Source organism: Sceloporus undulatus, chromosome 2 (genome assembly GCF_019175285.1).
Source record: "Sceloporus undulatus isolate JIND9_A2432 ecotype Alabama chromosome 2, SceUnd_v1.1, whole genome shotgun sequence".
NCBI classification, from domain to species: Eukaryota; Metazoa; Chordata; class Lepidosauria; order Squamata; family Phrynosomatidae; genus Sceloporus; species Sceloporus undulatus.
This window is the reverse complement of record NC_056523.1, coordinates 329,593,777-329,610,934: the sequence shown is the minus strand read 5'-3', so window position 1 is coordinate 329,610,934 and position 17,158 is coordinate 329,593,777. Positions and strand designations below refer to the sequence as shown.

The 17,158-nt window shown below is 42.7% G+C and overlaps 1 protein-coding gene across 1 annotated transcript in view; it reads right to left on the bottom strand.

Moving 5' to 3' along the window:
- The window catches only part of LOC121920713 (maestro heat-like repeat family member 5), a 62,903-nt gene extending 47,659 nt beyond the window's left edge, over positions 1-15,244 (bottom strand). The window contains exons 1-5 of the mRNA XM_042447866.1: positions 14,809-15,244; positions 10,783-10,922; positions 9,019-9,126; positions 3,598-3,714; positions 3,223-3,345 (exon numbers count right to left, since the gene is read on the bottom strand). Of these exons, the coding sequence (XP_042303800.1) occupies positions 3,223-3,345; positions 3,598-3,714; positions 9,019-9,126; positions 10,783-10,922; positions 14,809-15,244 (924 nt within the window). The remainder of the gene's footprint in view (positions 1-3,222; positions 3,346-3,597; positions 3,715-9,018; positions 9,127-10,782; positions 10,923-14,808) is intronic.
- Between the last annotated feature and the right edge of the window lie 1,914 nt (positions 15,245-17,158).

Here is a 17,158-nt window from a genome sequence, read left to right as displayed (position 1 = left end):
AGGAACTGAAGAAATGCAGGAACCTCCGGGGACTCTCAGCAACCAATGCCAGGCTTCAGCTGATAAACGACCAGACAAGCCAAGTCTCCCGAAGTGCTTTATTTACAGTGCTATAATACAGATCACAAACGAATACCAACTCCTCACTACAACCCACAAAGTAATCACTGGAAGCTCCTGAGTTTATATAGCCTTCAGACCATGCGGTCTCCCAAACTCAGCTACTTCGTGTCCCACAGTGCAAAGTGTCCCATTGTGCAATACAGCTAGATGTTTCATCATCCAGGCATAGATGTACACAGGCATCAGAGTGTCCTTGAGGCTATGAGCATCAGCTGTGCTTGATCAGCCTTGTCCTTCCAGTGCTGGATGCTCATGGTCAGACACACACACATCTAAGCATTTCCCAGTGTGCTGACTTTAACCCCTGACAATGCAGACCGGTCATTAAGGCCAGCCTGGGGGCGGAGTCAGGGCATGGCATCCACATGATGCACGCCCTGACTCTGTCCCATGGTGGCATGATGCTGCACACTGCACCACATGGCACGTAGTGTCATGGTGCTCCTCTGACGCTGCATCCACATGATGCAGCGCCAAAGGAGCACTGTAAAGCCATGGCATCGGCATTGCGGTGCCAGCGTTACAGCACCCATTCTAGGGCACAAAAAGGAGCTGTTTTTTGCAACTCCTTTTTGTGCCCTGGAAAGGTTAGACTGGGGCCGCAGCGTGCAGTTGTCATGGTCCCAATCTGGCGAAGATGGAGGTGGCTGCAGGCTGCCCCTTCATGGGTGGTCTGCACAGCCCCCAAGTTGTTTCCATATTACGGTAACCCTATCATGGGATTTTCTTGGCAAGCCCAAATGATGAAAACCAAATAGGGATAGGAATGATGCTTGAAAATATTTGGAAAAAATAGTCAAATACTGTTTGTAGGGGTGTTATTTTGAAGATGGAGCAGGCTGGTTTCCTGCTGCTCCAGAGACTATGGAGATTATCACACAGAGATGGGATAAGGATGAGATCAACCCCCCCCCCCATCGTGTCTTTGACTGTGATCCCACGAAAGGCTTTCAGACTGCAGTCATTGAAGCGGCATCGCATTAATAACTCCTGTTACTGCAAAATGGTGGGCAATTGCACTTCAATGACAGGACAATGACAGGATCTGTGTGATGTTGTCTGAAAGTCTTTCGCACGATTGCAATCAATTGCGCTTTGTGGACAGAATGATGATGGATTAAACGTGACATTGTATGAACTCACGATCTTGCTATAAGACTCGGAAAAAGAAAGGACAAAGACGTTTTGTCCTCCATCTGATAATCTCCTAGGACACAGAGGAATGGAATCAAACTGCAGGGAAAGAGATTCCACCTAAACATTAAGGGGAACTTCTTTGATGGTAAGAGCTCTTCAACAATGGAACACTCTCACTTGGAGAGTGATGCAGTCTCCTTCTTTGGAGGTTTTAAACTGAGGCTAGATAGCTATCTGTTGGGCATGCTTTGATTGTGAGTTCCTGCATGGCAGACTGAATGGCCCTTGGGGTCTCTTCCAACTTTATGATTCAATGAATTTGTGTTTTTTTAAAAAAAAACTGACAAGAGGAATTGTGGATTTATGAGGTTTTGACATGTATTCACCACAAAATTATTGTGTGGCTGTTTTGCACAGAAAACAGCATTTTTCTGTGCAGAACATAATATTTCTAATGCTACTTTTCCAGCTCTCTCTTTCTCTGCTATTTTCCTTCAATTATAAAAGTATCCTCTCCTCCAGTCTCTGTTGGGTGTCTCAATCAAGAACACGAGATGCTACCCAACCACTGGAAGACTGGCTCCAAACATTTAGTTATCATTGATGAAACTTCAACCAACCATCAACCTAAGACAGGGATAGGCAGTCACACAACAGCCATAAATGATACATTTCTGCCATCCCCGCTGCAGGGTTGCTGAAAGCCAGTTCAGAATAATGACCAAAACATACCTGCTGAGAACATACCTCAATTCTCTTTTTTAAAAAAATTGTAAATAGTAACCCTTGAAAAAGAGCATGTTTGGAGATGTGTCAGGATATGTTCTTTTCTAATTCACCTCTGCTTTTGGGCCAGATAGACCTGTGATCTGAATCTTTGATCAGAAAGAGCCAGGACTGCCAATTTTTCTCCCTCCTTGTTAGACTTCCTCTTACACAATAAAGAGGAGGAGATGGGAAACTTCTGCTTCTGTTTATATGTTCTGTTTATTTAAACCAAACCAAAAGGAAGTAAAAACATCCAGGAATTCCAATGCAAAGAAAAGACAAAAATCTCAAAAATGTAGACCATGGGTTTTATTGTTATGGAAGGACTCTATGTAGGTTAGCCAGAGAATATCTGTATGACCTTCTTTAGAGGAAACCTCCAGAGATTTCAAAAAAGTGTGTTTTCAGATTTCCGAAATGGCAGCTGGCTAAGAGTTGTAGTGGTCTCAGTGTTAGAAGACCAGGGTTGAAATCCCTGCTTGGCTATGGGCAAGTCATCCTGTCTCAGCCTCAGAGGAAGGCAATAGCAAACCTCCTCTGAACATAATTTTGCCAAGAAAACCCTGTGACAAGTACACCTTAGGGTTGGTATAAGTTGGAAATGACTTGAAGGCACACAACAACGAAGTATATCACACACTCCCCCCCCCCCCGTTATGGGCACTGAAAGGGGACGTTCAGGGCCGCACATGACCTGGAAAAAACGGATTTTATCACACAACACATCTTCCTCAAAAGGGTCCTGTTCCGTCGCCCGGCGTCAAGCCGTCCCCATTCAGTGCTGAGGAGTGTTAAATGTTCTGGTTGGAAGTCTTATGACCAAGGAAAATGGCGCCCCTCAGCACTGAATGGGGATGGCTTGGTGCCGGGGGACGGAATGAGGCCCTTTGAGGACAATTTGCTGTGTGATAAAATCCATTTTTTTCCCGGTCTCGCGCAGCCCAGAACGTCCCCTTCCAGTTCCCAGATTGGTCATGAAACCCACTGGGTGAGCCTAGGCAAGCCACATGCTCTCAGCCTCAGAGGAAGGCAATGGCAAATCTCCTCTGAATTAATATTGCCAAGAAAACCTAGGGTCAGGTTGCTGTAATTCAGGAATGACTTGAAGGCACAACAGCAACATGCAATCTGCTGGAATCTTCTCTATGAGCCCTGCATGCTTGCAAGGCCCTCTTAGTAATTCAGTGCTCTTACCTCAGCTGTTGGTTCACGTTGCAAAGTTTTCCTCAATGGCATCAAGTGACCAAAATCTCTGAGTGCACACAGGATCTCAGACAGGTGACAAAATGCAATTATGCGAATGGCTTCAGAGACTCCCTGAACAAAATAAGGCATGCCAGTGATGTAATTTCTTCTCACTATCCTGATCTGGCAAGCAAAGGGGGGGGGGGGAATGGCTGCAAAAGTTAAAGCAAAAGGTGCCCAGAACATGAATCAGATTCTGTCAAATGGACAGTTGGGAAGGCATAAATTATTGACCAAATTAATTGGCCAATTATTGATAAAATCAGAGAATGAGTGGACAGTCTGTTTCCCACACCTTGTGGAAAACCTCAAACGTTCACTCACCTCTCTTTCTTCTTCATCTTGAACAGCAAAACCCAGAAGTATATGCAAGTATTCACTGACCACATCTTTATTCCTTGAATCTCGCAGTTTCACCCCAAAATATTTGTAAAGAAGAATCTAAAGAATGGGGGGAGTCTCCGTTAGTCATACTGACAGATCAGGAAGACGAAGGTGTGAGGCAATGCTTTAAAAATATTATCTTAACAAATTCCAGAAATTTACATTATAAGTGCTCAAGGCCACTGAAATGGTAAGATTTGTAATTGAAAGAGATGCAAATGCTTAATTGTTTTGGCCTCACATGCACGGATGAATAATTTCCAGTTTTCTTCAGGCTTCAGGCAAACACTGATGTTTCTACAGTTTTCACCTAGTATTCGCACATCCCAAACTAAATTATTCCGTACAAAAATACACATGGTGCTCTCTCTCGCTCTCTCTCTTTCTTAAAAATGGCTGTGTATTGAGTAAAAAAACCAACCCATTGTTTCCAACAAATATACATGGGGCTTGTGCTCAAAAATAATGTGCCAGAATCCTAAACGAGCTACTTAGGTAAAGAGATGTAACCGGGGCTGCGTCCACAATGCAGAAATAATCTAGTTTGACATTACTTTAACTTCCATGCCATGTAGTTTGGGGAGACATTTAGCCTTCTTTGTCAGAGAGCTCTGTTACCACAACAAACTATAATTCCCAGAATTCCATAGCATTGAGCCATCATAGTTAAAGTGGTGTCAAACTGGATTATTTCTGCAGTGTGGATGCAGTCTAAGTAACTTCTCCTGGTCACCCTCTCTCCAGTTCACCTTGAGAGCCAGCTCCTGGATCAGACAACGGAGGTCCATTCAGCTGCCTATCAGAGAACACGATGTTTCCATCCTCCATCCTGCCAGCAACGGAACCTGTGACCATCAGAAGCAGGTCCCCTGTTGCAAATCCTTGTCACACAGCCTTACTCGCTTGTGTGCACAGAGTGGAAGAATATTCTTCGAATACATCCTCATCATCAACTCCATCTTTATTTGAGTGCTGGCACATGTGAGCAACAGAACTCACCAAGACGTAGTTCCATAGTGTGAACAACGAACCCAAAATGTATGAGATTATTCGCATACTTGCACCAAAAGAACAACAATGTCTGAATGACTCCCAGGTTAAAGTCTGTAACAGCAGTACTATATACAAGCCATGTCCCCCCCTCAAAAAACACATAATTTATGCACAACAAAACCATATGTAAATGGCTTTGGGGGTTTCATAATAAATTCTTCTTTAACACAATGCTGTTATGACTAGGGCTGCCATATTCCAGTCCCTCATATTCCAGTTTGCATAATATGCAAATTATTGTAATTACGTATATTTTTAATTTGCATTCTGATTATGGAAATTCAGCACATTAATCATTGTACTTTTTCTGCCATTATGTACTCTTTTACACCATTTCCTACTCAGTATGTACTTTGTGTATTTTGGCTGGCCAAATATAAGTACAGTGGGCCCTCGGTATCCACTGGGTTTTGATTCCAGTGGATCCCAAACTCCATGGATGTTCAAGTTTCATTAAATACACTGGAGAGTAAAATGGTGTCCCTTATGTAAAATGATAAAATCGAGGTTTGATTTTTTGGAATTTATATATTTTAAAAATATTTCCAAGCTGTGGATGCTTCTGTCCATGCATAAAGAATCTGTGGACATGGCGTGCCGATTGTATCACTGTTTTGTATGGTTTCCTACTTCATTAGCACTGCCACATTTTAATCTACCCATTGACAATGGAGAAATTGGAATTTACTGCTTCAACTGGTCTCAGCCGGCAGAGACATTTTTTAGTCCCTTCAAAGTTAAACCAGGATTTTCCAGGACACATAGCAATTCTAGTTGCTACTGAGTGAAACTGGTGCCATGACAGTTTGCTTCCATAGGCCTAAATCAAATTACTCATCCTAACTAGAGTAGACCCACTGAATCCATTCCCATATGGAAAGTCAACACTTACGTTAGTCTCACCACTTCAGTGGGTTTACTCTGTTTGGGACTAGCCATTGGATCAAGGCCATGGTTTAACAGTTCAGCTCTGATTAAGTAACACTGGCAGAGCATTCATATCCCTTGGGTACCATTTTTCACTCAAGGCACTTTCACACATTGTGGTAAGCCTTACAAAGTGCTGATCCATTATTTAACACTGCTTTATATTACAGACTTTTTTGGAACTGTTTAACAACCCTAGTGATAGATTATTCAGGATTTACTTGTTTTATTGCTCTCAGCGGGGCAGCCGTCTTTGTTGCAGCGGAAAAACAATGAAGAGGTTTGCAACACCTTAAAAACAAGTATGTTTATGATGGCATCCTTCTTTTTTATGGAATAGAGTACACTTCTTCAAATGCAGGTTTTATGGCCTTGTTGCAGTTATGGATGGCATTGTTTTCTAAAATGTAAACCTGCTTTGAGCATAATTCCTTAGGCACAGAGGTAACTGTGGAGTCATATTCTTTTGTCTTGGCTGATTTTATCACTAGTGGGAGCTTCTGCTCCAGACCTTATAGCAGCTGCGGAAGGGAATTATGCAGACTGTGGCAGAATTTATTGTTAACTGTCATCAAGTCAACTTGGACTTATGGGAAGCCTATGAATGAGAGGCCTCCAAGTCATGGTGCTATCAGCAGCCCTGCTCAGGTCTTGCAAACTCAGGGCCATGGCTTCCTTGATTGAGTCTATCCACCTGTAATGTGATCTTCCTCCTTTTCTAGTGTCTTCTACCCTGTCTGCATATGTGTCTTCAAGTTGATTTATGGTGACTCCATATATTTCATAGGGTTTTCTTAGGCAAGGAATACATAGATGCGGTTTTGCCAGTTTCTTCCTCTGAAATATAGTCCACAGAACCTGGTGTTCATTGGTGGTCTCTCACAGGATTGACCCTGCTTAGCTTCCAAGATCAGATGGGATCTGGATCTGCATGGCAGGGGGTTGGATTGGATGGCCCTTGTGGTCTCTTCCAACTCTATGATTCTAGGGAGAATTCAGGCTTGATTTGATCCTGGATCCATTTATTGGCAGGTTAGGAAAGTACTATGAACTTCCCTTTCTACATGGTATAGTGCTAATGCACACACCCTGACTCTACAACAGGAATGGGCCAAAAACCTATTTCAGATGGGAGAACCATAGTGTTCCACCAATATACTTCCAGGGGAGGTCCAGATGGCAATAGCAGCTGAAGAGGAATAGGGTGTATAGCCAGGGGTGTACCGATGGGGATGAGGGTGGCGGGAAGCCAGATGAGAACATTATTATTGTTGTTGTTCACTGCCTTTGAGTTGACTTTGACTCATGGTGACCCTGTGCATGAGATGTCCCCAATCCAGTGCGAAAAGGGGTGGCTGTATTCCACCCATTTGTGTAGCCCCTAAGTCACTAAAGGCTGCCTTGAATCCCATCTTGGGAGAAAGGCGGGATATAAATTCAATAAATAAATAAATAAATAAATAAATAAATAAATTGTCCATTATGAGTTTACCACAGCGACCAAAGAATGATGTGTTCCTGGGTGTTACTTCTTTAACAGGAATCTTTGTTACCAGAGGCCGAAATAAAATGAAAAAACAAATAGAGATAGGTTCATATACCACAAAAAAGAAGAGCAGTTAAGTATGTTTTAGCAAACTTTTTATGCAGACCTAACACTATGCAGATGTGAAATGAAACCACAAGGTCAAGTTAGCTTTACATGAGCAATCAAAACATCTGGAACCTTCCAGAGACCATTTGAAAACTTCTTCCAAAATGCATCCAGGGAGAATTATTTTTCTATCTGAAAAACCTATCCTGGAACTAAGGCCCAGGACAGATGGGTAGGAAGCACCGAAGCTAGGGTTCGGGAGCGCGCAGCAACTGCACGCTCCTGAACCTTAGCACGCGGCGGCGGTGCCATCATGGTGGCCTCCATTCCACATGGGGGCTGCATGTCGCAGACAGGAAGTGGCTTCATGGTGGCACCCTTTCCTTGCTTCCCGCCATCCTCATCCCCATCGGTACACCCCTGGCAGCTCTAGGTAGCTTCTTTTTGGCAGTGCATTGGTGCTGCAGCGTGCGGGTCCTGCGGCACTGACTCATGGCAAAGGTGGGCGGCATGGAGCTGCCTGTCTGTCAAGCCCCTAAGATAGGTCCAAAACACACTACAGAAATAATCCATCTTGAGACCGCTTTAACTGCCATGGCTCAATGCTAGGGAATGCTGGGAACTGTAGTTTTGTGAGACCTTTAGCCTTCTTTGTCAGAGAGCTCTGGTGCCACAACAAACTACAATCTCCAGGATTCCCTAACATTGAGCCAGGACAGTTAAAGCGGTTTCAGGATGGATTATTTCTGCAGTGTGTTTCAGCCCTTAGAAAATAACACTAATGAAGCTTGCAATGACATCTCAATATATGTACTACAAATCTGTCTGTCTGTCCGTCCGTCCATCCATCCATCCATCCATCCATCCATCCATCCATCCATCCATCCATACATACATATATCCAGTTGTTCTTGATGTATATTTATTATTATATGTATTGATTTAAAAAAGCAGATTTGTAGTACGTACAGTGAAGTGTTATTGTAGACTTCAATAGTATGCTTTTCTGACCATGGAAAATTTTTCTAGCTCGCTTTTTGAGTGAGTTTGCTGGTTATCTTAAGTGTACCATTTTTTTCTTTCACTGTCCTTCACCTTTCTTATGATTTCCATTTTGATGATCAAATCTACACTCTCTCCTCCTTTTTCTTTTTGATATACTGGGGGAAACTGATATGTTGGTCTTATCTTTTGCATTTCAAACATGTTTATATACAACAGGACCTCAGTATCTATGGGGGATCTGTTCCAGACCCTCACCCCCGGGATACCAAAATCTGCGGATGCCCAAGTTCCATTGTCCCCAATGGCAATATGGCTGGGGACAACAGGGTCTGTCTGCAGATGCTTAAATCTACAGATGGCAAGTCCACGGATACTGAGGTCCCACTGCACACCCCCTTTTGAATTTTGTACATGCATAGTAAGAGATTATGTGTGGAGCTGACTTCTCTGTTGTTGGCAGGGACACACAGCTATAGTAGGATCAGCTGGAATAAAATCCTCCTTTTCCCCACCTTAAGTGTCATTGTATTGTTTACTCCAGATTTGCTGCTGTCACCTGACACTGAGAATTTGTTTTTCTCCAGCCCTCATTCACCATGCTAAAAAATTTCCAGCTAGACAGAGGATGGGGAAAGGTGGGAAAGGTTTGGAAGTCATAAAAAGGAGCTTCTTTATCAGAGGCTTTGTTCATTGAGGTATGTCTGAATGGGCAAAATGGTCCACAGCTGCCATTGTAAGTTAAAAAGAACATTTCCATTTCAGTCTCTAGGATCAGAATTTACCTTTTCTTGTGAAGATTGTTTTGACTTTTGTTGCACCAGTGTTTTCTGGCTTGATCCAATTTCTTCCGATTTTCTCCTGTTTTGTCTGGGATCCACACCGGAAGGCCGCTTCAAACAGAAGAAAATGTCATGTTTTCAAAAGGCGCATAGAAAAGAGCAATAATCCATTAAGATGAGCATTTAATAAACCACGAACGATGATCACCAGTGATTTACATAACTTTAATGTAAATGATGCAGCCACTGAAATGGTTAAAGGTATTCCATACAATAATAGTAATAATAATAATAATAATAATAATAATAATAATAATAATAATAATAACAACATTTATTTATATCCCGCCCCTCTACAAGATGCAATCTGGGTGGCATTAACCTAAATGGAGACTGCAGTCAAGAAATCAGAAGACTAGGATTTAGGACAACTATGAAGGACCTAGAGAAGGTGTTGAAGTGTAAAGATATATCACTCAATGCTAAAGTTAGGATTATCCATGCAAATGTCTTTCCTATTTTGATGTACACTTTTGAAAACTGGACAGTAAAGAAAGCGACTAGGAAGAGAATCAACTCATTTGAAATGTGGTGCTGGAGAAGAGTTCTCCAGATTCCATAGACTGCCAAAAAGACAAATAAATGGTCTCTAGAGCAAATCAAACTTGACGTTTCCTAGAAGCCAAGATGACTAAACGGAGACTGTCATACTTTGGCCACATCATGAGAAGACATGGTTCACTAGAAAAGAAAATAATGATTGAAAAGGTAGAAGACAACTGGAAAAGAGGAAGACTGCATTCCAGATGGATAGCTCAGTTAAAGAAGCCATGGCCCTGAGTCTGCAAGACCTGAACAGGGCAGTTCAGGTGACTTGGAGCTCTCTCATTCATAAGATAGCCATAAGTCAAAGCCTACTTGAAGGCAGTTAACAATATTTGGATGGAAATCCAGGTAGGTCTCCCAAGCAGGAGCTCCAGGTAGGAGAGGAAAGAAATCTGCTAGAAAACACTACAGAATGTCTACTGCCAGTCAGTGTTGACAGTACTGCTCTAGATGGACAAGACATCTTGTTTCTGTTGTTGTTGTTGTTGTTATTCCCACCTATTCCCCCAGTACTGGGATCTGAGGAAGCTTAAGCGTAAAAGAGTGTAGATCAAAATACATAAGAAATCAATAAAATATATAGCAGTTATCCATGAAACATAATGAAGCTACCTTAAAGACAGAAGATAAAAATCAGCAAGAAAGCCAGTATAGCGTAGCGGTTTGATCATTGGACTACAATTCCAGGAACCAGGGCTCAATTCCTCGCTCGGCCATGAAACCCATTGGGTGACCTTGGGAAAGTCACACGCTCTCAGCCTCAGGCAAGGGAATGGTAAACCTCCTCTGAACAAGTCTTGCCAAGAAAATCCCAGGATACATTTGCCTTAGGGTTGCCATAAGTTAGAAACGACTTGAAAGCATACAACAAAACAACAAAAATCAACAAATAGCACTAATATAAAAGCCCACTGCAGTCAATTTAGGAATTACTAAATTCGTAAAAACCTTTCAGTGTCTGGCAGAAGGACAAGAAGGTGGAAACCATCCTAAGGTAGGAGTCCCAAAGCTTGGGAGTCACCACCAAGAAGGTCTTGTTCCTATTCCCACCAAAGCATAAGCACTCTTGTTTCCATGCCTAAGATCTTCTTTAGCCTGTGATACACCAAAGACCAGTTATTCCAAGCTCAGTTCCAGAGCCTTTCAAATGATCAGACCCACCTGGACAGAGTGGTTGAGATAAATCAGGATGGTGTCTAAGATTTCCCTCTCATCCATCATATCAACAGATTCTCGAATAGACCTCCCTCTGTGCAGCTTCCTGGGGTCCCACAGAAATTTGAATTGCTCATCGGACAGTTCTGGAGGGGTCAGGGAAAGAAAGAGAGTTAGAGAGAAAAAAGTTGGCTATTGTATGCAGGATTGTCAGGTTAGATCATCACAAGCCCTGAAATTTCTGGGCCAAAATCTTGAGACCTTGAGATGGTGCTCTGGTGATGTCAAGGGGCAAGGCCTGATGATGCCATTAAGGATTACACAATAAGCAGCAACCGTGGTTGCTTAAAGCTTGCCATTCAAACATACACATGCATTTGTTGCTGCTTTTATTGCTGTGTGCCTTCACGTAGTTTCTGACTTATGGTGACTCTAAGGAGCACCTATCATAGGGATTTTTTGGCAGGTTTCTTCAGAGGGGGTTTGCTGTTGCCATCCTCTGAGGATGAGAGAATGTGACTTTCCTAAGGTCACCTAGTGGGTTTCATGGCCAAGCTGTTATTTGAACCCTGGTCTCCAGAGTCATAGTCCAATACTCAAACCGCTACATCACCATGGCTCATATGTGTGGATAGGCAAGTTGGAAATTAAGTGTCTTTGCAAGTTGCAATCCCTGAGTTAAACCAATTAACCATTTCAAAGTGCTGCAAATTGCACAGCTATAGAAGGATCCCTGCATGACTGGAGGTTTCCATGTAGCCTTGTCTCTTGCCCAGAACTGAACCCTACAAAAATGGGAGAATCTTAATGCCAGATTGATGCTTGGAGATGCATGAAAATGGGGGACTCAGAGCAGTGCCCTGAGATCCGGCAACCCAAAGCAGATGGATAAGACAGGCATTGTGGACATCCTTGGTCAGAACTGTTGAGGCTTTAGACAGGGCCTAGTGAAGGCATTAAGAATTATCCACTAAGCAGAAATCATAGTTACTCACAGATTGTCATTCAAACATACATAGGACTTTATCACATAAGGCTAAAAAACAGAATTTTAACAGGACAGAAGCGTCTTTGACTGGTACTTATCACATGATGTCATGTTTGTCCTACTGCTGCCTTGCATTCCATTTGGGACTGCGGTGCCCCTTTCCGTTGATGGTCAAAACCCATCAATAGGCTCTCAATCTCACTGCTATTCCATTACTATCTTTGCACAATAGGACCCTTCAGCTGCAGTTCTGCTTCTCAGTCAGTCATGTGATGTGAGGGAGTTTGATTCTGCTCTTCTTTCCCTTTCATTCCTTCTTCTTGCAGCAATTCACATTCACACAACAGCCATCTTCGATAGGCAATTGATGGCTGTAATCGCTTTTGCATAGCTGCTGTGTGAATGTGCATATAGCAGGCCTGCACTTTGAGAGCGGGGAAGAGGAATGATCACAGCCACCAACTGCCTCCAGAAGCCAGCTGCTGTGTGCACAATCACACAGCAGCCAGGTTTGGGAGGTGGTTGGCAGCCACAGTAATTTGTCCACCCCTTTTTACTCCTGGAAAATGGTGTTTGGCATTGCAGAAAGCAGATCACGCAACCACAGATTTCCACTGTACTATTGTGGGGCAAAGAGTGATAAAAATGATGCCAAACCAATACACTTGCTGCAACCTGCTTTTACAAGGCAGAGGCCAAAGTCCTGATTTTACTGTAAACTGTCTTCAGGAGGGAAGGGCAGTTCCGCAATGAATCTGGACCACTGACTGGCTTTAAACTGGTTTAAAATAACTTATATTTTTCTTGGGATTTTAAAGGAAAATCCAGAGTATGCTGGAGCAATGCAGAGTGGATGTGCCACCTGAAGCTGCTGCTGCTGCTGCTGGGAGTCACTCCCTTTGAGGTCACAAGGTGCCCAGCCATGGAATTGTTGTTGGGCACCTCATTTTCAACCTTGGAGGGAGTGTCAGTGGCATTGGGTGGCACAATGAGACATATGTGTAGACAGCCACCTGGAATTGCTCTAAAGTATCCAAGCAAAGGGGCGGAATTTGAGGTAGCTTTGGTGCCAGAATGCCAAAAACAAATGATCATGGTGCTAAATCGGTGAAAATGAGAAAGACAGGGTGTGTTTTTTAATTTAAGATTTGGGAAAAGATTTTAATTTTTTTTACCTTAACAACAACAACAGTTATTTATAACACCCTTTCCACGAAAGGGTGGAACATCAAACATATAAAATCAAAAATGGACAATAAAACACAATGCTATAAAATACTAAAATAATATGATCCCAAAACAAAACCTTAAATTGGTTCTCACTTGAGTGCTATTGCTTAATTATCTGAATCTTAAAAAAAAAAGAAAAGCAAAAGGCATTTCAGCACAAATGTCAAGACTACTCTTCAAATTATAGGCTGATGAAATAGTGTAGTTTATTATAGCTTTTGCTGAGAAACTGATTTGTTCTGAAATGCACAGAACATTAAAAATATTTTAATCTCTTTGTTCATTTAATGTACCTTCAGTCTCTTTTTTATTGTTTTAAATTCTAAATTATTTGTGCCATCCTGAGATAATAGGATATAGGACAAAAGATATCAGTATGAGCCAGCATGGTGTAGTGGTTTGAATGAGAGAACAAGATTAAAATCTCCTGGGACTTTGGGAGACAAGGAATCAAATCTCTGGAAGACAAAGGTTCTAATCTCTGGGAGACTAGGAAGATTATCGCACAGCCTTTTTCTTCCAGTCTGGTCACAGGATCTAACCAGAACGGAACTGATGTTATTGCACATCTCCTTTGCTATCCAGTACTCATTCTGCACCCAGCTCAGGGTTCTCATGTTCTTAGTAAAGAACGGGGGGAAATTATTCTTAGCTGTTAGTATTGGTTTTGGACTGTACCGGCTGATGTTTGTGCAATAATCCTTACCGTGCTTGTGTTGTGATTGGTCGGGATGCCCTCCTCCCCTCCCCATCCTGGAAGATCCTCTAAACTCTTCTTCCGGCGGAAAAAGAACACATGCACAGCAAAGGATCATTTTAGGATGGTTTGAGCTTGAATACTGCTAGAATAGCAAAGGGTATGCAATAATATTTGTTGCCATCCCGTTAACATCCACAAGTCAAATGTGGTAACACACGTTCCCATGTCATTAGTTTTACAGTGCGTTTTGGAAACACAAACAGAATGTTATAGACACAAATGCAATAATTTTCTAAAATTCAAATCTGTGGGAGACTAGGATTAGAATCTCCTGCTCAGCCATTGAAACCCTCTGAGTGGCCTTGGATAAAGTCTCTCAGTTTCAGAATAAGGCAATTGCAAACTTCTGCAGCATAAATCTAGCCAAGAAAACTCTAGGAGAAGGTCACCATATGTCGGAGCTGACTTGAAGGCATGTAACAACAAGAAATATAATTAATATATGAATAAATGAAGATTATATATAGTGATGATGGGCCCAGGCACCTAGTATGTCATGCACCTATTTAAAAAAAATAACTATCGCAATAGCATTTACATTTCTATACCGCTTAATAGGGAACTGAACACTCTCTAAGCAGTTTACAATCTGTAAGCCAATTGCCCTGAACAAGCTGAGGACTCATTTTATCAACCTACGAAAAGATGGAAGGCTGAGTCAACCTGGAGCACTCTGGGATTGAAATGACAATGCTATAACTGTAATACTGACATTTAACCACTGCATGGTGGCTGTTGGTGTCCATAACAGTGGGACAAAGAATCTGCTGTGGGTTTTAGCCTGGCTGTTAAAGGCGCTGCCCTAATTGCTGAACCTATTTTTGGGTGAGCACCTAGAGACAGCAACTTTATGGTTCAACCTAAAACCCAGAGCAGATTCACAGCCCACTGAAAAGGAAGCCAATGGCTACCTCTCCCAAATTCATCAGATAGAAATTTGGAGCAGAATTGAAATAGGAAACCAAATTCCAATGTTGGGAGCCCTTCTCTTGGATCCTTTTGTGGAGCTTTATCGGAGCAAAAACCAAAATGGAATCAGTACAAGCGGAGTTACCTGGATATATAGGCACCAAGGGTTCGGGTGGCTTCTTTTTCACTGGAGTGCTTAGTTTCTTGGGTTTCTCCTTTGAAAATAGCTTTGGCAAACTGATTTCAACTGCCGGGTGACGCCCATATTTGTCATCTACCTTGTTAGTTGCCGGAGGAGCCTTTTGGTTGGTGGGACGCTGCACCAGTTCGGGAAGGACCAGGGGCTGGGTCTGAGCTTTCTTCTTGGCATCTGCAGCTGCTGGAGAAGTAGAAGGCTTCACCAGCAACGGCAAGAGTTGTGATGTTCTCTGGTTCGCTGGGTCTTGGACACTGGGTGGTTGAAAGCCCGAGAAGTGGCCTTCTCGACTATCCCACTGCCCCCGATTAGCTGGGGCAAGGGAGCTACTGCTTTCCATTTCCTTCTTCTTCAGAATCTGAAACTTCTTCAGGAAGGACGTCATCCTGCAACAAAGGAGCAGTTGTTGTTATGTGCCTCCAAGTGAACTCTGGCTTATGGTGACCCTATTCTAGGGTTTTCTTGGCCAGATTTATTCAGAGGAGGTTTGCCTATGAGAGAATGTGGCTTGCTCAAAGTGGGTTTCCATGGCTGAGTGGGGATTTGAACCATGGTTTTCCAGAGCTCTAGTTTGATACTCAGACCACTACACCACATGGACTCCTTACACACTATAAACTACCAGGTCTCAATCTGCAAACCAGTCCTCACACTACAAAGGCTGTTGTTGTTATGTGGTTTGAAGTTGGGTCTCACTTGTGTGCCTTCAATTTGACTCTGCTCTAGGATTTTCTTGGCTAGATGCATTCAGAGGATGCTTGCCTTTGCTGTCCTCTGAGGCTGAGAGAGCATGACCTGTCCAATGTAACTGAATATCATAGTCCAACATTCAAAACCACTACACCATTTTGGATCTCTGCAATAAAGCATATTCCCCCTAATTTATTAGTTAATTTAATGTTGACTCCCAGCCTGTTCTACCAAAAGGCTCCAGGGAAGATAACAATGGCTTCAGCCACACTGGAGAAATAATCCAGTTTGATACTGCTTTAACTGCTATGGCACAATGCTATGGAATTGTGGGATTTGCAGTTTGTTCTTGGCACCAGAGCTCTCTGAAAGAGAAGGCTAAATGTCTCACAAAATGGCAGTTCCCAGAATTGTATAACATTGAGCCATGGCAGTTAAAGTGGTGTTAAACTGGATTACTTCTGCAGTGTGGATGCTGCCAACTTCAGTGTCTGGAATTATCCTACAGAGTCCCTTTTCTGGAGACCTGGTGGCACAGTGGTTGAATGCCTGTACTGCAGCCACTCACAAACCATAAGGTTGTGAGTTCAATACTAGCAAAAGGGCTGAAGCTCGACTCAGGCTTGCATCCTTCCAAGGTTGCTAAAATGAGTACCCAGATTCTTGGGGGCAATTAGCTTACACTTTGTAAACCGCTTAGGGAGTGCTTAAGTGCACTGATAAGCAGTATAGAAATGTACTTGCTATTGCTATTGCTTGCTATTTTCTCTTGACAGGCAATGGCTGTCATAGGTGGGTCCTTTCTGCTTGAGATCATTCTAACTGGAAGGGCCACAGATTGAACCATCGAACATCCAGCCCCTGAGCCTGAGTTACATCATTACAATCTGGGGCAATGAGGTCCACAGGTATAACTCAGCACTCTGTGAATAAGTACCACATTTTACCTGTCCTGAATCTCCCAGGGTTTAGCATCAGCTGATGACTCCATAAGGTTCTCATAGAACAGTTGGAATCCTCTTTATGCATTATGTGTGAATAAATTCTCCCATGGAAGTCGCTGGACTGCCTTGTCTGATGCAGAACAGCTGTATTCATTTCAAGGTTATGGAAGTGGAATTCTGCAATATTGTGTTGTTATACAAGGATGTGCTTTCCAAATAGATACATAAATGCACATTGTTGTGTGGTTGGGCATTGATGTGCAAATGCATATCACACATTGATGTACATCACACATTTTATTTATCATCCATCCATCCAATTTATACCCTGTTTTCCCCCTCCCATGGGACCTAAAATGGTTCTGAGCAATGTGCATTTAATTGTGCAATGCTGCAATCGCTAACAAGGCAGCATTGCACAATTGTCATGTAACTTAATGGGTGAAAGTTATGCTCTATCTCCTCAATGCAAGATCTCAGCCTACAGTTACTGTTCTCCAGTGAGAACTATTTCTTAGTCCCCTAAATTACTTGGTACATAGCTCATCTCCTCACATTTTTGTACAGGTTGCTCATAATCTGAAGGAGGGAGATTCCAAAGTTGGAAGTGCCAGGGCCCTTGTCGGGGTGCTAGGGAGCTTGTGTGCCTGGAAAACAGTGAAGAA